This window comes from Geotrypetes seraphini, chromosome 5, assembly GCF_902459505.1.
Source record: "Geotrypetes seraphini chromosome 5, aGeoSer1.1, whole genome shotgun sequence".
Taxonomy (NCBI): domain Eukaryota; kingdom Metazoa; phylum Chordata; class Amphibia; order Gymnophiona; family Dermophiidae; genus Geotrypetes; species Geotrypetes seraphini.
Window position 1 is genome coordinate 138,816,013 of NC_047088.1, and position 23,038 is coordinate 138,839,050.

Consider the following 23,038-nt stretch of genomic DNA (forward strand, 5'->3'; position numbering starts at 1 on the left):
CTGCAAGTGGTAGTAAAAGTAGCATAAGGCATCTGTAGTACTGTTAGTGCCAGAGCTGCTTAGAATAAAGAACCGTGCTGTACATGAGGAAAAAAAAGAAAGAATGATGTGATAAGATGTAAAGTGCTGGCCCCTCACTGCACCACTTGATAAAACTAAGGAGCGATGTTCTAGAACAGGGGTGCCCACACTTTTTGGGCTTGTGAGCTACTTTTAAAATGACAAAGTCAAAATGTTCTACCAACAATAAAATTTAAAAAAAACCACAAAGCACACTGTACGCATAGAAAATGTTAATTATTCTTATTCCTGGTTTTTTTCAAAGAGATCAAAGCAGATGACTCTATGCACTGTCACCTCAGTAACAACCATACAAAAATAGACAAATATACCCCCCTCCCTTTTTACTAAACCACGATAGCAGTTTTTAGTGCAGGGAGCTGCGTTGAATGCCCAGCGCTGCTCTCAACGTTCATAGGCTCCCTGCGCTAAAAATCTCTATTGCGGTTTAGTAAAAGGGGACCATAGTGTAAAATATAGACAGCAGATATAAATTCAGACATATTTTGATCACTAAATTTAAAATAAAATCATTTTTCCTACCTTGTTGTCTGGTGATTTCATGAGTATACTTGGATTTCAGTAAAGCTTTTGACAGTGTCCCGCACCGTAGACTATTAAACAAGATGAAATCGATGGGGTTAGGTGAGAAACTAACTGCATGGGTCAATGATTGGCTGAGTGGAAGACTTCAGAGGGTGGTGGTCAACGGCACCCTCTCTGAGACATCGGAGGTGACTAGCGGAGTGCCGCAAGGATCAGTCCTGGGACCATCTCTTTTCAACATATTCATAAGGGATTTAACCCGGGGGCTTCAGGGTAAGGTAGCACTGTTCGCCGACGCCGCCAAACTGTGTAACATAGTAAGTGAAAGCAGTCTCAAGGGTAGTATGACGCAGGATCTGATCATGTTGGAAAACTGGTCCTCAACATGGCAGCTGGGCTTCAACGCTAAGAAGTGTAAAGTCATGCATCTCGGCAGCAGAAATCCATGCAGAACATACACCTTGAATGGAGAAGCACTAGCTAGGACTTCAGAAGAACGGGATTTGGGAGTAATCATCAGTGCAGACATGAAGGCTGCCAAACAAGTGGAGAAGGCCTCATCTAAGGCAAGGCAAATGATGGGATGTATCAAGAGAAGCTTCGTCAGCCGCAAGCCTGAAGTCATAATGCCACTTTACAGAGCCATGGTGAGACCTCATCTGGAGTACTGTGTGCAATTCTGGAGGCCACATTACCGTAAAGATGTGCTTCGAGCCGAGTCGGTCCAGCGGATGGCCACTAGAATAGTCTCCGGACTCAAGGGTCTCTCATACGAAGAAAGACTGGGCAAATTGCAGCTCTATACTCTAGAGGAGCGCAGGGAAAGGGGGGACATGATTGAGACATTTAAATATGTCACAGGACGTGTCGAGGTGGAAAACAACATCTTCCTTCTCAAAGGACCATCGGTCACAAGAGGGCACGAACTCAAACTCAGAGGAGGGAACTTTAATGGTGACACCAGGAAGTACTTCTTCACAGAAAGGGTGGTGGATCACTGGAACAAACTTCCGATGCAGGTGATCAAGGCCACCAGCGTGCTCGACTTTAAGAATAAATGGGACATCCACGTAGGATCACTACGAGGGTCGAGCTAAAGAACTAAGTCATTAGCACCCAGACTTAATGGGGTGGGTCAGTAGAGTGGGCAGACTTGATGGGCTGTAGCCCTTTTCTGCCGTCATCTTTCTATGTTTCTATGAGTCTCTGGTTGCACTTTCTTCTTCTGACTGTGCATCCAATCTTTCTTCCCTTCTTTCAGCCTTTATGCTTCCTCTCCTCCAGACTTCATTCCCTCCCCCAACTTTTTCTTCTTCTCACCCTGCCCTTTCTTTCTTTCTCTCTTCATGCCCCCTTTCTTTTTTGTTTCTTTTCTTTCCTTCTGTCTCCCTGCCTGCCCTCTTTCTTTCTTTCTCCCTGCTCTCCCCAAGCCACTGCCGCTGCCATCGGGGAACAGGCCCCTAAGCCACCGCCGCCATCAGATAACAGGCCCCAAAGCCGCCGCCACCCCAAGCTCTCCCTGATTCGGGCCGACCAGCATTCCTCTCTCCGATGTCAATTCTGCCGTTGTAGAGGACATTCTGGCCCAGCCAGGCAGCGATTGGCTGGCCAGAACTTCCTTTCCGACGGCAGAATTCCGGCAGAATTGACGTTGGGGAGAGGAAGGCTGATCGGCCCAAGATCGCGATTGACCTATTGGGAGAAATGCTGCCGGGTACTGCCTTTGCAGAAACAGAAAGTAGGCAGGACCCTGCAGCAAGAACAGCAAATTGTAAGCTTCACTGACTTGTCTCCCGCCTGCTTCGGGGCTCTAACGTGTGCGTGCAGGTTTCCCTTCTCTTCTCTTCCCCCCCCCCCTCCAACATAACTTCTGGTTTCAAAGGGAAGCCGTCACGCACACGTTAGAGCCTCGGAGCATAAGTTCGCTACGGGCTAAGGGGTGAAATCTCCAAGCCAGGTTTTTTTTAATTTAAATGTTGAGCAGCGGCGGCAGCAGCAGAATTCAGGAGCGGATGATAGCCGGGCGGTCATCTAAATTAGCTGGGCGGACCGCCCGGATAAAAGGCCCTAAGGAGAACACTGTATAAGCATGAACATTGATAGCACAATAAAGTTGATAGAATGCATGGAATCCACAAACTCTATCATCATTTCAAATACTAGATAGTTAATCAAGTACCCCCTTCTCTTTACCATTCTCCCCCCCTTAACAAACCATCTACAGCCAATTATCTCAACTAATATCCAAGACCTTGTGTTCTTATAGGTTCTAGAGAACAGTCAGAACAATTTCCCACCCATCTATTCCTCCCCATACCCCGCAATACAGAGGAGAAAAAAAAACCCTTTCCCCTCTCCCAGCCAACCGTTCAGGATGAGGTGTACAAATATGTCCCAGACTCAACAGGCAAATAGAAATTCACAGATTAGCAGTATGAAGCACCAAACTTCTGGCCTTTGCAGGAAGAACCATTATGTAGGCCTCCCAAATAGACCAAAACCTCTTCCACCGTTTATAAGTAAGGAAGCTTCCCTAGATTCCCTTAGCAATAGCTGATGTAGGAGGCTTTTCTTTGCCAATTATGAGCCCTCTAAAACCTACTGTACTGACATATAGGTGACCCTGCAGGCATAAGGACTATCGGGGTAGTGTACAATTAGGTGCAGTAGGTTTAGAGTGAGTTTTGGAGGGTTCACTATACCTTTTTTGTGAAGTTCATTGCAGTGCCTTCTGGGGTGCTCTACTTATTTGCGGGGATATCTGTGTGGCCAGTCTACTAAGAATGCTGGCCCCTCCTACATCTGAATGGCTGTTTTTTGTGCATTTTTCATTTGGATTTTTTAAATGGTCAAAAAAGATAGATGCACTGAGAATCACACATCTAGGAAATGGCCATTTTCAAAACAAAAGGATAAGACGTTTTTCTGTTTTGAAAATGGTCATGTTCACTACCAGATTTTCCTCAAAACGTCTAAACTCAGATTTAGACATCATATTGAAAATGTCCCTCAACATGCCAAATAAAAAGAAAGAAATCATAAGGTATACAGCCATACATTGCAACAAATATGAAGCAATATGAGAGAACAAACTTAAAGTTTAGTTTAGTTTAGTTTAGAACAGATGTCTCAAGAAAAATATAAAGGAAAACCAAAGCAGATCAATCCTGTAAAAGAAGTGGTCAATCCTCCCTCTCCACTTCAGCTCTACTTTTACTCCCAGTCCACGGTGAAATTTAACTCCTTTAAATCAAGAAGCAGAATTTTTTGGTAGCAGCATTAATTTAATTTTGCTGAGTCTGTATAACACGTATATGATAAAAGGATAAAGGTGATGTAAAAGTTAAATGACTTTCACACTTCAAAAAAGGTATAATAGGATGTATGTAACCTGTACAGATTGACAGGCAGAATCCTAATCAAAGATATACTGTAGAGGAGCCTGGCTTGCAGCAAGTACAACTCTACAATCCTAACAAAGGTTTAATTGCATGGATCAGCAGATACAACTCTAGCTATCCTACTGGGCAGATTACATGGATCATGCTGGTCTTTATCTGCTGTCAGTTACTATGTTAATAAGTAATTTGTTGTATACATCTCAACTATTTATATGTATATCAAGCACCTTTAAACAACTTGAGTGGTTTGTTCTTGTCCTTTGATCTTTTTTGTATGTTTATTTTTTGTCTTTTTTAAATTTGCATTTCTTCTTGAGTCATAACTGGAGGCCAACTGAATTTCATTTTCGGATTTGTTACCAAAATCAACTTGAAATCTGAGTTTGGGTATTGACTGAAAATGACTGTATTTTCGGCAGAAACACAAAATTATAGCCTTCCCCCACCCTGCTGCCACCACAATGTGCCAACTTTTCCTTACCCCACACCCAATGGAAAATGTATGCCCCCCAGGCAACCCACCACTCCACAATCTTACCCCCCCCCCACCCTTGTACAGGCCCTGGAGGTCTAGTGGTGTCTTCAGAGCAGGCTCGTGGAGAGATGATGTTCAAAATGATGGCTTTATTAAAACAAAAAACAAAAAAGATTATAGATACCACAATCCAAGATATAAGTATAGAACCAAAAGTGGATCTTATTGACTTTTAGAGGGAATATAATAAATAATATTGATGATAAAAAAATATATTAATGATATATATTAATGAATTAGCCCCAAGCATTTTGGAGAAAGGATCTCAGATAGGTTGTTAGCACATACAAGTCAGCTGGAATAGCTGTTCAGCCAGAGGAACTATATTCTAATCTAATCTAATCTTCCATTTGTGAGTCACAACATACCTATACAGGCTCAAGGCGACAGATCAAAGAGGAAGGGGAAAAGAAGGAGGTGAAGAGGACATGGAGAGATAAGAGGAGGGACTTAGACGTAGGGGATGCTATACAGAAACTGAGATAGTTAGTTGTCAAAAAGGTGAGTCTTCAGGTTTTTCTGAATCTAGTGTAATTCGTCTCTTTCCTGATAGCGTCTGGTAGGTCATTCCAGATTTTTACACCCAAATAAGTTAGTATAGAGTGGAAAATTTGTTTGTAGTGGAGGTATTTTGTGGATGGTAGGTTTAGTTGGACTCTGTTAAGGATTCTTTTTGATGTCGACCAAACATTAGAGAATAATTGGATGAGAGGGGCTGCTGAGCTTCCATATATGATCTGGTGTAGGATACATGACGATTTGAAAATTATTCGGGATGATATTGGTCGCCGTACCTTAAGAAGGATATGGCGATACTCGAGAGAGTTCAGAGGAGAGCAACACGTCTGATAAAAGGTTTGGAAAACCTTTAATACGCTGAGAGATTGGAAAAACTGGGACTCTTTTCCCTTGAGAAGAGGAGACTTAAAGGAGATATGATAGAGACTTACAAGATCATGAAGGGCATAGAGAGAGTAGAGAGGGACAGATTCTTCAAACTTTTGAAAAATAAAAGAACAAGAGGGCATTTGGAAAAGTTGAAAGGGGACAGATTCAAAACAAATGCTAGGAAGTTCTTTACCCAACGTGTGGTGGACACCTGGAATGCGCTTCCAGAGGGCGTAATAGGGCAGAGTACAGTACTGGGATTCAAGAGGATTGGACAATTCCTGCTGGAAAAGGGGATAGAGGGGTATAGATAGAGGATTACTGCACAGGTCCTAGACCTGTTGGGCTGCCGCGTGAGCCGACTGCTGGGCACGATGGACCTCAGGTCTGACCCAGCAGAGGAATTGCTTATGTTCAATGTAGTTGCCTGATGAAGGTTGTAATTGAGTCAAATTTCTTTAATTTGTAGATTAGTGTATTCTGGATGAGTTGTAGTTTGTGGATAAGAGCGATGTTGATGCCAAGGTAGGCGGAGTTGCAATAGTCCAGTTGGGGTAGGACCATCATCTGTACGATCAGAGCAAAGTGGTGTGGGTGGAAGTATGGTCTTTTGAGTCGTAGTTGACGCTTAGGGCTCCTTTTACAAAGGTGTGCTAGTGTTTTCAGCGCACGCACAGGATTAGCGCACGCTAGCTGAAAAGTTACCCCCTGCTTAAAAGGAAGTGGTAGCGGCTAGCGTGTGCGGCTTTTTAGCGCGCTAAGTGCACGCTAAAACCACTAGCACACCTTTGTTAAAGGAGCCCATAATGTAGATGGCCTTTTCCCGAAGGTTAGATATTTGTGGTTCCATTGTGAGAGTGTCGTCTAAGATGCAGCCTAGTACCTTGGTGGATTTTTCCATTATGAGAGTGATGCCTGATGAAAGAGTGAGGTTAGGTATGATATTCTGTTGTGCGGTGTAGAAACCAATGGCTTTGGTCTTAGTGGCGTTAAGTTTCAACTTGCTGTTCGTTGCCCAGGTTTGAATTTTATCTATATTGTTTAAGATTTTTTCTGCAATATTGGGATGGTTTTGGGGATGAGGAGGAGGATGTCGTCAACATACGATAGTATAGTTTCATTTTCCATTTTGATGTGGCCCAGTGAGCTCATAAATAAATTGAATAGGATTGGGGATAATGGGGAGCCTTATGGGATGCCACAGAATGCCTTCCAAGGTTTGGAGTATGATTCTTGCCTTTTGACCATGTATTTGCGATTTTTTTAGGAAGTCTGCAAACTATTTCAGTACAGTTCCTGTTATTCCGATTTCCGAGAGTTTGGTTAGTAGTAATTGGTGGTCCACTGAGTTGAAGGCTGCAGAGATATCACATTGGAGTAAAATGGCCTGATGGCCCGAGCTTAGCAATTGTTTGATTTTAGTGATTAAAATGAGGAGGAGGAGCTCGGTGCTGTGCTGTTTATGGAAGTCATATTGGGATGTATGAAGACAGGAGTGTTGCTCTATGTATGAGGCTAGCTGCTTGCTGATGTGAGACTTGAGGATTTTAGTGAGGATCAGAATGCCTGCAATCGGTCTGTGGTTGGATGCTATGGAGAGGTCGGCTTGGGCTGTTTTCGGTATAGGGGTTAAGGCTTTTTTACCCTTTTCTTTGGGTAGGTGCCCTTGGTTCAAGGAACTATTTAGCAGGTTAGTGAGCCAGTTAATGATATGATGTGTTGCTGCTGAAAGAAGATAAGGAGGACAGTTGTCAAGGGGATTGCTTCATAAGGCTAGTTTTGATATTAGTCTATTGCAAGGATGTCAAAGTCCCTCCTCGAGGGCTGCAATCCAGTTGGGTTTTCAGGATTTCCCCAATGAATATGCATGAGATCTATTTCCATACACTGCTTTCATTGTATGCTAATAGATCTCATGCATATTCATTGGGGAAATCCTGAAAACCCGACTGGATTGCGGCCCTCGAGGAGGGACTTTGACACCCCTGGTCTTTTGGTATCAGAGAAGGAAAGGTTAGTGAATGATCCTCCACCACCTCCGTAAATCTTTGAGTGTGCAAAATCGCAAATATGTACTTGGCAGCTGGCAACGATTATAGTTTTTATGTATAAATTTTAAAAAGTATTGAAAAAGCATATAGAAAAATAAAAAAATTATTCAACAGATTACTTAATTAATTTTGCACATTTAAAGATTTGTAATTTTATACACCAAAAGTACAGATTTGCGATTTTGCACACTCAAAGATTTACGGAGGTGGTGGAGGATCAATGATTAGAATACGGTTGCTCTGGCTGAACAGCTATTCCAGCTGACTTGTATGTACTAACAACCTATCTGAGATCCTTTCTCCAAAATCCTTGGGGCTGATTCATCTTAAATAATAAAATGCTAGCCGCACATGCGCACTTGCCTCGCGTGTTCCCTGATCCCTTTTCTGTCGGGATGTGGCAAGACAAGTGCGCATGCGCGCTTATTACATCACTGAGAGCAGCGAATGCAGGAAGCGGAGTAAAAAAAACAACAACCAAGCGAGCCGGGCCGCTGAGAAAGCGCGGGAGGCCTGGCCCGGGCTGCGGAAGGCTAAGGAGCTGGGGCAGTGAGCCTTCCCTGTGGCTGAAATGGAGCCTGGCCACCCTCCGCGACAGACCACAGGAGTCCGAGTCCTTTTTCGCTCACCCCCCTTCCCGCGGACCCGACTACCTTGGCGATTCAAGCAGCGTGTGCACCAGTCTTCACACACTGCTTCGGGCCCTTCTACTTCCCTGATTTGCTCTGCTGCATCTCTGATGATGTCATCAGGGACGTGCCAGAGTAAATCAGGGCAGTAGAAGGACCCGAAGCAACATGTGAAGACTGCTGCACACGCTGCTTGAATCGCCGGGTAGGTAGTCAGGTCCGTGGGAAGGGAAGCGGGGGGGGGTCGCAAGGACTCTGGGGAGAATGGCAGACACCGGCCCTGTACTAACTCCCGTGGACAGGGGGAGCAGGAAGGGGTGCTGATGGACAGGGGGGGGAAATGAAGGGAGGCCTACTGCTGGACAGAGGGAGCAGGAAGAGGTGATGATGGACACGGGGGAAAAATGAAGGGAGGCTTACTGCTGGACAGGGGGAGCAGGAAGAGGTGCTGATGGACAGGGGGGAGGTAAAACAAAGGGAGAAGGGCTGCTGCTGGATAAGGGGAGCAGTGAAAGGGTGGTGGTGGACACAGGGGAGGTAAAAATAAGAGAGAATGGACTGGAAAAAGCGGCTAAGGAGACAGAGAGAGAAAGAAATAAAGACAAACACACATATATTCTAGCACCCGTTAATGTAACAGGCTATAAAGCTAGTTAATATATATTATTAATATTTTTTTATCATTATTATTCTTTATTATATTCCCTCTGAAAGTCAATAAGATCCACTTTTAGTTCTATACTTTTATTAAAACAAATAAATAATCCACATAAAAACATCTAGGGCCTGAACCATCATCTCTCCATAAGCCATCATCTTGGACATCATCTGTCCACAAGCTTTTTGTTTCTTGTTTGCATCTTCTTTGTCGAGGAATCAAGGTCAATTCCCTTGCTGTCTTCAGAGCAGGAACATCCTGAGTTTCTCTTGCCTCCGTTGGCTGTGCTGTAAAATGGCAGCCACAACTTCCTGTTTGGGAACTGGGAATGGCCTGAGCAGCAGCGGCTTGCTCCTACTCAGACCTTTCCCAATTCCAAAATGGCATCCGTGACTTCCTGTGAGGTGGCCCGGGGGAATGTTTTTTTGGATTCCATTTTGTCTGGAAACAAAACTGCTGGTTTCAGTTGGCCTCTAGTCACCACAGATATTACAGTAGTATTGTCAAAAGTAGTCATATAAATCAGAATGAACCATATATATGCTCACAGTTAATAATTTACTATTTTTATTTGCAGAAAATGGATAGCAGAAGGTTTTCTTTCTGAATGTATCTCACAGCGACAACATCATTCTAGTATTTTAGCTGCACATACAATGGCTATCGTGATACAATACTGGCTTCAGGATTCTCCACCTGGAAAGCTCATATCATTAGGGGTGATCAGTGAAGGTAGTGATATTATTTTTTATCTAATGAATCTCCATACTGCTACATTCAATTCCTTGTTGGGACTTGGTTTTCATACTTCAATATCATCTGGCTTATACCCAAAAAATGTATTCTTGTTAGTGCAGGGATGGACAGCTTCAATCCCATAAGCAATTATATAGTTCATTCATTGTGCCTCAATTGTATATAGATCTATAGTACATGCATATTCATTAGGATATGCTGGAAACTTGACTGATATATGACTCCTGAGGATCAGAATTGTCCACCCCTTTCTTAGAAGTGCTGCCTGATTTGCCGATTTGAATTGATTCACCAATTCACTTTGGTGAATCAATTCAAATTGATTGTCCGAGAAAATCAGACTCGCTGATTCAGTGACACCCCCCCCCCTTCCCGGTGAGACCTGATATACCTTCAAAGCTTCCTAAAGCAGCAGCGGAGGTGGACGGTCTGCAACGACATCAGTCTGAACGGGTTACTTGTGGCTTGCCCCGCTGGGGCCTTCCCTCTGCCACATCACTGATGATACGGCAGAGGGAAGCTATAGTGGGGCAGGCCATGAGTAGCTTGTTTAGAACGATGCCGCTGCTGACCATCCACTGCCGTCACTGCTGCTTCTTTAGGAGACCTCAGAGGTATGTCAGGTCTTTCGGTGGGAGAGTCGGGGTGCTGCTGCACAGGAGTATGGGATGTGAGGGATGGTAAATTACTGCACAGGGGGATGGGATGGGAGGGATGGAAAACTACTGCACAGGTAAATGGGAGGGATGGAAAGCTGCTACACAGGGGAATAGGTGGGAAGGGAGTAAAGCTGCTGCTCAGGGGGATGGAAGAGGAGGAAAGATGCTGCACATGGAAGAGAGGAGAGAGGAAGAATTGTTGGGGTAGAGGAGAGGAAGGGGGAGAAGAGGTAGAAAGGGGTGAGAGGGATAAATCCTGCATGGTGGAGGGGAGGGAGACAAGCATGGAGGAGAGAGAGGGAGAAATGTTGAACATAGGGTGGAGGGCAGGGAGAAATGGTGCATGGGGAAAGAGAAAGAAATGTTGCACATCATAATGGAGGGGAGGAAGAGAAAAATGCTGCATGGAGGGGAATAGAGAGGTTTGACCCAGGGCACAAGGCTGGGAGAAAGAGAGAGAGAAATGGTAGACAGTGGAAAAGAAACATGAAGGTAGAAAAAAGTAATTTTCTGTTTTGTGATTAAAATATGTCACATTTGAAATGTGTATCTAGCTAGAGCTGGTGTTAGACAGCGAGTGTGAGTTAGGACCTAACAGAGAGAGGAAGTTTTTTTTTTGTTTATTTTGTTTTCACCAGAGCGTGGGGTTGGAGAGGGAATAGGGGAGTGGAGGGGAGATGGAAAGGCTATAAAATAAACCCGTCAGAACTTTTTGAAAAAAACACCCAATTGTGCAGGAAAAGCGAATCGAATTGAATCGATTCAATAGTCCAAATTGAATCCAAAATTTTCTCTGAATCGGACAGCACTATTTCTTAGAGGGTAATTTACAAAGCCATCTCTGCACTAAAAGTGTGTCTTATTCAAGGCAATAGGCTTCTATAAAACTATACTACCTATTTCCAGATAGACGTGCACACGTAATGCCACTTTGAGCATACTTTTACTTGCTACAAGGGAAGTATTTGGAGGGGGTCTTGTGTAGTTAGTTATGTACTGTAGCCAGCAAAAGTTATGTACTGTACTGCAAAAGTTATGTACTGTAGCCAGCACCAGAGCCTTAGGATGGGACTCTGAAGTGCCTCCAGTGGCCATAGACCAAAATTGCACCGCCGTGTGACTCAGAGAGGAGTCACCCTGCAGTAATCAAAGGAACCAGACAAAAACCACCAAAACAAAGTTTCAAGGCAAAAATAAAAGAAAATTTACTTGTCAGCATAAAGTTCAGAATGGCTCAAAATCCAATGTAACATGCAAATGCACAAAACAAAATGGCCAGAGAGAAATTCTGGCAGCGTTCATGATTTTCACTCCTAATGCAAACAGTTCTCCCTGTGATTCATTCCTTCACAGAGCTGCTTTTCAATAAAGTTTCCTTTTCCCAAGTCTGCTCCTAGCAGAGCTCAGGTAAGTACAGTTCAGAGCAAAAAATTCAGTTCCTGGAGCATATACTTTCTCATTCAAACGTTCATAGCACAAAGCACAAAAAGTCTCCAACCTGGGCAAAGAGGAGTGTCTCGAGTTTGCTTGCCAAAAAGCACTAACAGCTTTTCAAAATTCCCACCCAGATGAATGCAAACTTCTCCCCAATAATAGAACACTCACAGCTTTACAGAATAGTGCATAGAAAACTAAAATGAGAATAAACAAAAACACAGTCCAGGAAGTCCATTAGTGAGACTGGGAACAAAAACAAACCCCAGCCAACAGTAGTCAAAAAGCAAAAAAAAAAAAAAAAGAAAAACTCACAGTCCTTGTGTATAGCAAGTGCTGGTTGCCACTCCTACTTCCATTGCTTCAGAAGTGTTGCAGATATCCTCAGAAGCTAATTCAACTTGCAATTCCATTGGCATTTCCTGGTCAGTTGCAAGTACCTCTGAAGTGGCTTCTGCTTCATCTACTTCCATGGGCACATAGGCATTACCCTCACTTGAGCCAGGAGGTTCCTCCTTAGGAAGAGCTCTGAGTCTTCTCCCTAGCCTTTGTTCAAGATTGCTGGCTTTTTAAGGTGGGAGACCCGCCCTGTTCTACCTGAGGCAGTACTCAACTGATCCTCTCTCTGGTTCCCCTGGTGATGACCTGGATAATCATCACCCTGCCTACTGACAGGCTCGGCTTTACACTTCAGGGTCCTAGTTCGGCCTGTGTGAAGTTTTCCCAACCTCCGACTCTGGGTTGCTAGTAGGTTCAGGGAGATCTAAATAGTGACGGGGCTAGGCCCTGGACATCCCCTTTTTGGGCTTCTTGTCCCCTTCCTTTCCTGTACCCATCGGGACCTTGGCAGGCACGGAGCCTGACTGATCACAGTACATATGTTAACTCAGAAAAAGTATCCCTATAAATTAGCAGGTGTAAAAGGTGTGTGGGTATTTTTTCCTGGGATCATATTTGGAATGAAAGTATGCACAAAACATTTATTATCCCAGGACAAGCAGGTAGCATATTCTCAACAGGTGGGTGACGTCACCAATGGAGCCCCGCAGCGGACAGCCTCGCAAGCAGACTTGCTTGAAGATCTTTCTAAGAGCTTACGAGTGCTGCACTGCACATGCGTGAGTGCCTTCCCGCCCGAGTCAGGGTGCGCGTCTCCTGTGAGGTACCTCAGTTCAACGTTTTCCGTGGAGCCGAGAAGTCCTATTCACTTCAGCTCTGCAGCCTTTCGTTGCCTTCTCTCACCGTGGCTTTCTTATTTTTGTTAGTTTAAAGTTTATTAGAAATTTGATGAATCGCTTATTCATAATTTACTAAGCGAATTACAATAAAATCCAAAGTAAACAGACAACATTCAATTTAAAAATTTAGCTAAAAAAAGGGGTTGGACGAACAGTCACTGTGCTCGCGTTTCCATTCCTTTCTTTTTCGTTTACAAAAAAAAAACAAAAAAAACTTATTTTTTCTTTTTCTTCTGGCCGGCGACCTTTTGGCCTAAGCCTGGCCGCTCAACCTCATTTGTTCACCAGCCTTATTTTTTTCTATATCCTGGCCTCTTACCGGGTTCAAAAAGTGTAGCTAGTGCGGCAAGACTATTTCAATCACCGATCCTCTTTGTTGGTGTATTGCTTGCCTGGGTCCTGAACATTGCCCCGACGCTTGTTCGCGCTGTGCTGCCCTTCAACCTCGAGCCCTTCGCAGAAGACGTGCCAAGCTTCTTCAACTATTTGGCACTATGGAACAGCCTGCTGAGAGGGTCTCGACCTCAGCTTCGGGGATGGCCTCGACTTCCAAGACCTCGACCCCGACACCCCCAACTGCCTCCACCAAGGCCTCGACCTCGACTCCTTCGGTATCGAAGGCCTCGCCTGCAGTTCCTCCGAAGTCTTCCTCGGTGGGTAAGTCTCCTGCCTCTCCTTCAGGTGCCATTCCTAAGAAGCCTCCAGAGTCTCAGGCATCCCAGGCCGTGTCTACAGTCCTGCCAGCCTCTTCCAGACCTCCAGCTAAGCATGCCTCCAAGAATAGGGAATACTCATCCTCGAGGTCGCCCTTATTGGAGCGCACTGCTGCACCTTCGAGACCTGATCCTTTTGTCTCGGTGCCTATGTTCGAGGACATGTTGAAAGCCATTTTGACCACTCAGATTTCTTCGGTCGTGGCTCAGCTCCTCCCGACTTCGACCCTGCTTCCTACGAGCCAGCCTGAGCAGCAGTCTGAGACCCCGGTTGTAGCACTTTGAGGCAAGCCTCGGAAGTCTTGCTGCTTATCATAAGAACATAACATAAGAACATAAGAAGTGCCATCTCCGGATCAGACCTTCGGTCCATCAAGTCCGGTGATCCGCACACGCGGAGGCCCTGTCAGGTGTACACCTGGCGTAATTTTTAGTCACCCATATCCTTCTATGCCTACTCCTCGGACACAGTCTCCTGAACCTCGCTCGAGACATCTTGCTTCCAAGCTCAGTCAGGAGTCTTTTCTAAAGCACAAACCCTCTCCTCCTCCAGATACTGAGTCTTCTATGCCTCGTTTATCAAAGGCTATCGAGACTTCTACTAAATCTAAACATAAGTCTCACAAAGCTGTTACACCGGCTGCTTCTCCTCAAAGCCCATCGAGGTCGAAGACTCCTCCATCGAGACCACCTCCAAGGGAGCCTTCTCCTCCTGCCTCGACCCACTCTGTTCCTTGAACACCGGGGACTTCACCATCGAGGCTTTTGAAGTACAAACACTCTCTGACTCCTCCTGTCGCAGGTAGTGGAGCTTCTTCAATCACTGTGCGCCTGGATTCGGAGCCTCTTTCTCAGTATTCCAGAGAGGCTTCTCCTTCCTATTCGGTGATTCCTAAGTATTGCACTCCTTCTCCTGAGGGTTCCTCGACCTCAAAGTCTGCCTCCTTTGCCAGGTTTGTCTTTGACATGGGCAAAGCTCTGCAGCTGGATCTCCATTCTGACTCCAAATACACTCCTGAGTACTTGGCGGACATGGAGTTGCCTCATCCACCCAAGGAGACTTTGAGGCTTCCTATGACTCCAGTATTGAAACAAACTTTCTTCAGGAATATGGAAACTCCTTCTTCCATTACAGCTATTCCATCCAAGCTGGAATCCAGGTATCACACTGTACCTTGCAAAGGCTTTGAGAAATCTCAATTATCCCAGGACAAGCAGGCAGCATATTCTCTACATGTGGGTGATGTCATCCACGGAGCCCTGACGCGGACAGCTTTTCAAGCAAACTTGATTGAAGATTTCAAGTTTGCTGGTGCTGCACCACACATGTGTGTGTGCCTTCTTGCTCCACTAGAGGGTGCATCCCCTCCTCGTGGTCTTCAGTTCTTAGTTTTCCGCGGAGCCAGAAAGCCCTGTCGTTTTTCTCTCCGTGTTAAAGTGCCTTTCTAGCACCGCGGCTTCTTTGTTATATCTCGGAGTCGCTGTGCACCTCTTTGCCTTTGGTTTTTTTTTTCAAAGAAAAAAAAAAAGTTTTTGACTTCCGTGTTTTTGGACTTCGGCATCCGGGGGCTCCTGGTTTGCAGTGGCCGCTTTTTTCCCTCTATGTCCCGGCCTCTTACCGGGTTTAAAAAGTGCACCCAGTGCGGTCAGCTGTTGTCAATTACTGACCCACATCGGTGGTGTATCTTATGCCTGGGGGCTGACCATCCAACCGCCGCTTGCCCCAGGTGTGCTACTTTTCAGAATCGTGCCCTGCAGCGGCATCGGGCACGCATGGCTGAACTTTTTGCTGGAGAGCCAGTGGTTCTGGTCTCGGTCTCGACGTCGGCCTCGAAGACCTCGGCCTCAGCTAAGACCAAGGCCTCGAAGGGCTCGACCCCAGCTTAGTCCCCTCTTCCTTCTTCAGGGTTAGCGCTGGCGAGGAAGCCGACCTCGGAGTCTCCGGCCGTCATAGTGGGAGTGCGCTCCCCCGGTCTTGTCCAAGCCCTCCAAGTGTGCTTCTGCCTCAAGGGAATACTCATCCTCAAAGTCGCCCTCGGTGGAATGCACTGCTGCACCTGATAGACCTTCGATGGTCTCGGTGGCGGTGTTCCAGGATATGCTGCAGGCCTTGATATCCTCGGAGCTCTCCTCGGTTTTGGCCCGTTTGACCCCGGTTTCGACCTCGCAGCCGGTAGACCAGCCTGAGCGTCCTGTCGAGGCCCCGCGGGGCAAGGTGTGTCGGTCTCGGCGCCTTTCTTCCTCCGACTCCTCGCCTTGGGCCTCGGGGCGTTCCTCGCCTTCGGGGCGCCCAAAGTCGAAGCGCCAATCGGGGCGTGCCTCGACCCCCGTCTCACCGCTTGGCGAAGCAACCCCGGGACTGCCCCCCGAGGCGGGGCCGGTCTCCGGGTCGACGGACTGAGGCTCTTCGGGTCTCGGAGTTGTCCTTGTCCAACCCTCGATTGTTTAAGTCGTCAGCCCGGTCCGGGGCTTCTTCACCTTCGAGCTATCGAGGAAGTTCCCTTGAACCAACGGGACATGGGCTTTTATTCCCGTTATTTTCTAGTCCCAAAGAAGACGGGGGATTTGCGACCCATTCTAGACCTCAGAGCCCTCAACAAATTTCTAGTCAAAGAGAAGTTTCGGATGCTTTCTTTACCAACTTTATATTCCCTGATGAATCAAGGAGATTGGCTATGCTCTCGGGATCTCAAAGAGGCTTACACTCATATCCCGATTCATCCTGCCTCTCGCAAATATCTACGATTCCGGGTGGGGAATCTTCATCTACAAATTAGAGTTCTTCCTTTCAGACTCGCCTCATCCCCCAGAATCTTCACGAAGTGTCTTGTGGTGGTGGCGGCTGCAGCCCTCCATACCCAGGGTCTTTAAGTTTTTCCATACCTGGATGACTGGCTCATCAAAGCCCCCTCTCAACAAGGGGTTATTGCAGCGACCCAACAGATTATTATGTTCCTCCAATGTCTGGGGTTCAAAATCAACTTTCCAAAATCCCAGTTGACCCCCATCTCAGTCTCTTCAGTTCATCGGGGCCACTCTGGACACGGTCAGGCTCAGAGCGTTCCTGCCTCAACCACATCAAAGATGCTCTCATTCGCCTTTGCCATCAAGTGTCTCGCCTCACATTAATTTCAGCAAGACAAATGATGATTCTCCTAGGTCACATGGCTACTACAGTTCATGTGACTCCTTTTACCAGACTTCACCTTCGCATACCTTAATGGAACCTGGCATCTCAGTGGAAACAAGCTACCGACCCACTTTCTGAACAAATTACAGTAACTCCTTTGTTGAAGTAGTCTCTCCACTGGTGGATGCTCTCATCCAATCTTTCCAGAGGTTTGCTGTTCCACACTCTCCCTCATCAGAAGGTTCTCACAACAGACTCGTCAACCTAGACGGTCTCCGTACCCATGGCCATTGGTCTCCCGCAGACCGTCTTTGTTGCATCAATCTGTTGGAACTCAGAGCGATTTTCAATGCTTTCAAAGCTTTTCAACACCTTCTTCACGACCATGTAGTCCTTATTCTGACAGACAACCAAGTCGCCATGTACTATGTCAACAAACAGGGAGGTACAGGATCTCACTCCCTTTGTCAAGAAGCTCTGAAGCTCTGGGATTGGGTGTTCCATCAAAACATCTTTCTCAGAGCTGTCTACATTCAAGGTCAGCACAACTATCTGGCGGACAAATTGAGTCATCTTCTGCAACCTCACGAATGGACATTCAATTCCTTGCCTCTGCGTCAGGTGTTTGCTCAATGGGGGATTCCTCAGATAGACCTCTTTGCGTCTCCCCTCAACAACAAGCTGCCTCACTTCTGCTCCCGGATTTACTCTCCCCAGCGTCTCGAGACAGATGCTTTCCTCCTGGACTGGACGGGTCTGTTTCTCTATGTCTTCCCTCTGATTCTCAAGACTCTTGTCAAACTCAAGACAGAACATGCCACCCGCTCAAACCACCTCCAGTGGTCTGGGATCTCAATGTTGTCCTGGCTCAACTGATGAAGCCTCCATTTGAACCAATCGATAAGGCTCATCTCAAGTATCTTACTTGGAAAGTAGTTTTCCTGATTGCCCTCACGTCTGCTCGAAGAGTCAGTGAGCTACAAGCTTTGGTTGCGGATCCACCTTTCACAGTTTTCCACCATGACAAAGTGGTCCTCCATACTCATCCAAAATTCTTGCCTAAAGTTGTTTCAGAATTTCACATCAATCAATCTATTGTTCTTCCAGTATTTTTTCCAAAGCCTCATTCTCACCCTGGAGAAGTGGCACTACATACTTTGGACTGTAAGTGTGCCTTGGCTTTCTACTTGCAACGCACTCAACCTCACAGAACAGTCCCACAACTTTTCATCTCCTTCGATCCAAATAAGTTGGGGCATCCTGTCTCAAAACGAACCATATCCAACTGGATGGCTGCTTGCATCTCTTTCTGCTATGCTCAGGCTGGTCTCCCTCTGCAGGGTCAAGTCACGGGCCACAGAGTTAGAGCAATGGCGGCGTCTGTAGCTTTCCTCAGATCAACTCCTATTGAGGAAATCTACAAGGCTACCACTTGGTCCTCGGTTCATACATTCACCTCTCATTACTGTCTGGATACTTTCTCCAGAAGGGATGGCCATTTTGGTCAGTCTGTTTTACATCTCTTTTCTTAATTTGCCAACTCTCCCTCCATCCCATTATGCTTAGCTTGGAGGTCACCAACCTGTTGAGAATTTACTGCCTGCTTATCCTGGGATAAAACACAGTTACTTACTGTAACAGTTGTTATCCAGGGACAGCAGGCAGATATTCTCACAACCCACCCTCCTCCCCTGGTTGGCTTCTTAGCTGGTTATCTGAACTGAGGTACCTCACAGGAGACGCGCGCCCTGACTCGGGTGGAAAGGCACTCGTGCACGCGCAGTGCAGCACTAGTAAGCTCTTAGAAAGATCTTCAAGCAAGTCTGCTTGCGAGGTTGTTCGCTGTGGGGCTCCGTCGCTGACGTCACCCACCTGTTGAGAATATCTGCCTGCTGTCTCTGGATAACAACTGTTATGGTAAGTAACTGTGTTTTTTGTGTTTCCAAGTTGATTTTGCAGCATTTTCAGTGAACTGGTGCCAACCTTTGGAACGACTAGTTACTGTTGATGAAACATGGTTACACTACTATGATCCTAAGACAAAACAACAGTCCATGCAATGATGGCACTCAGGTTCTCCAAGGCCATGGAAATTCAGGACCCAAAAGTCAGTAGAAAAGATCATGGCCACAGTGTTTTAGGATCAGGAAGGTGTTGTAATGACTGACTATCTTCCAAGAGACCAAACAGTTAATGCAGAAAAAAGGAGAGGGAAGCTGCACAAAGGAGTTCTCTTTTTGCAAGACAATGCACTTGCTCACAAGGCTGGCAAAATGATGGATGTTTTGACGCTGTTGAGGTTTTGGTGTATAGACCATCCACCCTACTCACCAGATCTTGCTCCGTCTGACTATTTTCTGTTTCCCAACCTTAAAAAGAGTTTGAAAGGGTGATAGTTTTTGAGTGATTTGGATGTGATTGCATCAGTGTAACAGTATTTCAGTAACCAGACACCAGATTATTTTTTGGAAGCTTTACAGAAACTTCAGATGTGTTATGCCAAGTGTATTGAACTTAGAGGTGAATATGTGGAATAACTTGTAAGATTCATGAATCCATGTCATTCCCTTCTTGGTTAGTTTGAGAACTTTTTATACCCCCCCTCCCCCGTGTATATATTAGGGTGGTCCAAAAAATTAATTAACACATTTTGTTTGCCCACAAGGCTAATTTTATTCCTTTATATAAAAATGAAAATTACACAAAATTTTATTTAAAGCAAAGTTTAGGGGTCGCCCCACCTCGCTGTTTTATTAAACTACCGCTAAGCTTAATAGTATATTGTAATTCTTATGCACTTGACAAATAATCAACATTCTATGACATAAGAGCTATCTTTGATGCATAAGGAAACTCAGTGGTCACAATTAACACATTGATATATTTTGTGCCTCTTAGGTCAGTTTGGTATACCTGAGGGGATTATATTCTCAATGCCTGTGACATTTCAGGGAGGGAAATGGGAAGTGTTTTCAGAACTGGACACCACAAGTATTCAAGAAAATCTGCAGGAAGCAGCCAACGAACTTCTGATGGTAATCTCATACTTACAATAGGACTCTTGTGCTTGTATATCTGCATTTTTAGAGTTAATTTAAATGCCCTTAGGCCAATATTTCTTCAGATCTCAGCTGGGGAGTCTGTAACCCTTCCCAACAAAGGTATCCCAAATCAAAAATTTGTACAAATATATATACAAAAATATTTATTCAATAACTATCAAAAGCCAATTAATTACAAATGCAGCCTTTTATTAAAAATTCCTTAATAATATAGTTTTAGAAAGGAGATGGCCCTCAAGAGTTTTTCAAATCATGTAACTGACCAGAGTTCTCTAACTTATTCTGGCTTTTCATTTTATATACTGTTAAATGACTGTGTGATGTTTCTCAAACTTCACACAATTGCTCAAAAACTTTTCCATTCTATATAAGGCATTCCTTACAGTTTACTCCATATGAGACAATTAAGTTTACTTTATAATTTAACTAGCATCAGTTTTTTGCTTAACTCATAAAACTTAAATGTTTGATTACCGTATTTATCCACATATAGGCCGCCCTTCTGCATGGGCTGCACCCATGTATAAGTCACAGAAAAGGGCGGCCTATGTTTAAAAAATGGAAGATAAGCCGCCCCATGGTATTAGCCATGGCTTATCTTCCGGTACCTCCCCTACCGTTTCCATTCATCCCCCCCAGTACCTTTTTTATAAGCCCCCTCCCCCGCAACGCACACTTACTGGCCGACATCAGCTCTTGTGGGACTCACCTCAGCCACTCAGCAAGAGGTGTGGGGCCAGGCCAGATGCCGAAGAGATCGTGGCTGCCATGTACCGCTGGAGACCCGAGCCGTGCGCCAGCGAGGAGGCTTCCAAAAAAGGTACTAGGGGTAGGAGGGATTATTAAAATTTTTTATATAGGCCGCGCCCCATACACGGGGTTTGTAAAACCTATGTATAGACCGTGGCCTATATATGGGGAAATACGGTATACAGCAATAATCCGGTAAAATATAAAGGGTCACAATATAGTATACCCTGCAATTCAGCATCTAGATTAGTTCTGCATTACTATAATCCTAACAATACACTTGCCTACAAAATTTTAGGTATATCCTTGCCCAGGGAGAGCCTCCAGTCTAAGCAGATATAACAAAAGCAGTATGCATCTAGAACTGGTAAAATATGTGTACAAAAAATGCAGATACAGTGGTACCTTGGATTACGAGCATAATCCTTTCCAGGAGCATGCTCATATTCCAAAATGCTCATTTATCAAAGCGAATTTCCCCATAGGAAATAATGGAAACTCGCTTTGATGCGTTTCCCCCCCCCCGAGAACCGGCATTGCTCCCCTCGAAGGCCCCCCCTGCGGTCAGGCACCCCCCCTGCGATCCGGCACCCCCCTGCCTCGAACCGGCACCCCCCCGCCACGATCCGACCTCGCAGGCCTTGAGCATGCTCAGATGCTCAAGGCCCAGCAGACGAGTAGGCCGATCTTCAAGAGTGCCCAGATGAGGGTAAGAAGCGGTGGGGGGGTGCCCAATTATGTTGGGGGGATGTTGGATTGTGTCGGGGGGTGCCCAATTGTGTCGGGGGGGGTCGGATCGTGGCGGGAGGGTGCCCAATCGTGTCGGGGGGGTCGGATCGTGACAGGGGGGGTGCCGGTTCGAGGCAGGGGGGGTGCCGGATCGCAGGGGGGGGGGGCCGGATTGTGGGGGGGTGCTCGTAAATCGAGCCATGCTCGGTTTCCGAGGCACCGATTTTGCAAATGTTTTGCTCGTCTTGCAAAACACTCGCAAACCGGTGCACTCGTAAACCGAGGTACCACTGTACTAGTAGTACAAATTATGTTTTTTACTGTCTTTAAAGATGGTATTGTTTATGATAATAATGTCTTGGTTTACTTGTAGGAAAGAACAATTGGACTTGCAGTTTCCCATAATTCTTAATCAGCTGTCTGGAGAAGGTATAATCATTGGAGAAAATTGTTGCTTTAATGTTTCTGCTCAATATCTGTGGATTGTGTTTTCTACTTGGTTGAAATGCAAAGTCATGCATATAGGGAGAAAAAACCCGATGTTCAGCTACCAAATGGGGGGATTAGTATTAGAGGGAAGTAACCTTGAAAGAGATTTGGGTGTACTGGTGGATACAACAATGAAGTCAACGGCGCAATGCGCAGCAGCCGCGAAGAAGGCAAACAGAATGTTGGGTATTATTAAAAATGGGATTATGACCAGAACAAAAGAAGTCATCCTGCCATTGTATCGGGCAATGGTGCGCCCACACCTGGAGTACTGTGTTCAGTATTGGTCACCGTACCTCAAGAAGGATATGGCAATACTTGAGAGGGTCCAGAGGAGAGCGACACGAATGATTAAGGGCATGGAAAACCTTTCATACACTGAAAGACTGGAGAGGCTAGAGCTCTTCTCCTTGGAAAAGCGGAGACTCAGAGGAGACATGATAGAAACCTACAAGATCATGAAGGGCATTGAGAGAGTAGAGAGAGATCCACAATTCTCAAAACATAAAAGAACAAGAGGGCATTCGGAAAAATTGGAAGGGGATAGATTCAAAACAAATGCTAGGAAGTTTTTCTTTACTCAGCGGGTGGTGGACACCTGGAATGCGCTTCCAGAGGACGTAATAGGACAGATTACGGTAATGGGGTTTAAGAAAGGATTGGACAATTTTCTGTTGGAAAAGGGGATAGAGGGGTATAGATAGAGGATTGCTGCACAGGTCCTGGACCTGTTGGGTCGCCGCGTGAGCGGACTGCTGGGCGCGATGGACCTCGGGTCTGACCCGGCAGAGGCATTGCTTATGTTCTTATGTTCTTATGTTGAGAATAGTACAGAATTCTTTGGTTTTCAATCCTACGACTACTTATTTCTATAGTGCTACCAGATGTATGCAGTGCCGTACAGTGTCACAAAGGAGACAGTCCCTGTATGAAGGAGCTTACAATCTAAATAGACAAGACAAACAGTTGCCATAGATAGTAAACTGAAGGCTCATTTGTTTTCTCAGCAACATAAAAGCATAATAAACTGCTTTGAAGATTTGGGGGTAAATTATGTATGCTATGGCTGTAAATTACAACATTCCTGCAGTTCTAATTCTTATTCTGTACTGTCATCTCATTTTGTAGTGCCATCAAACACATACCAAAAGATTTTTTTTAACCAAAACACTTTTTTTTCATTGAGGTCCAGGAGAAACAGAGAAATAAACTGATTGACCCAAGGTCACAATAAGAGTCAATGGCACACAAGGTCTTGAACTCATAATCTAGAACTCTTTCTGAAGCAAAATCTCTTGCTTTACTGCTGC

General features: G+C 45.4%; 1 protein-coding gene across 7 annotated transcripts in view; it reads left to right on the forward strand.

The window, feature by feature from the left end:
* Positions 1 to 23,038, forward strand: part of MDH1B (malate dehydrogenase 1B) — a 183,539-nt gene that overhangs the window by 133,393 nt on the left and 27,108 nt on the right. For all 7 annotated transcript variants that reach the window (XM_033946233.1, XM_033946232.1, XM_033946235.1 and 4 more), the window contains 3 exons: positions 9,346 to 9,500; positions 19,597 to 19,733; positions 21,613 to 21,668. In XM_033946233.1, coding sequence (XP_033802124.1) covers positions 9,346 to 9,500; positions 19,597 to 19,733; positions 21,613 to 21,651 — 331 coding nt within the window. In that variant the 3' untranslated portion in view covers positions 21,652 to 21,668. The remainder of the gene's footprint in view (positions 1 to 9,345; positions 9,501 to 19,596; positions 19,734 to 21,612; positions 21,669 to 23,038) is intronic.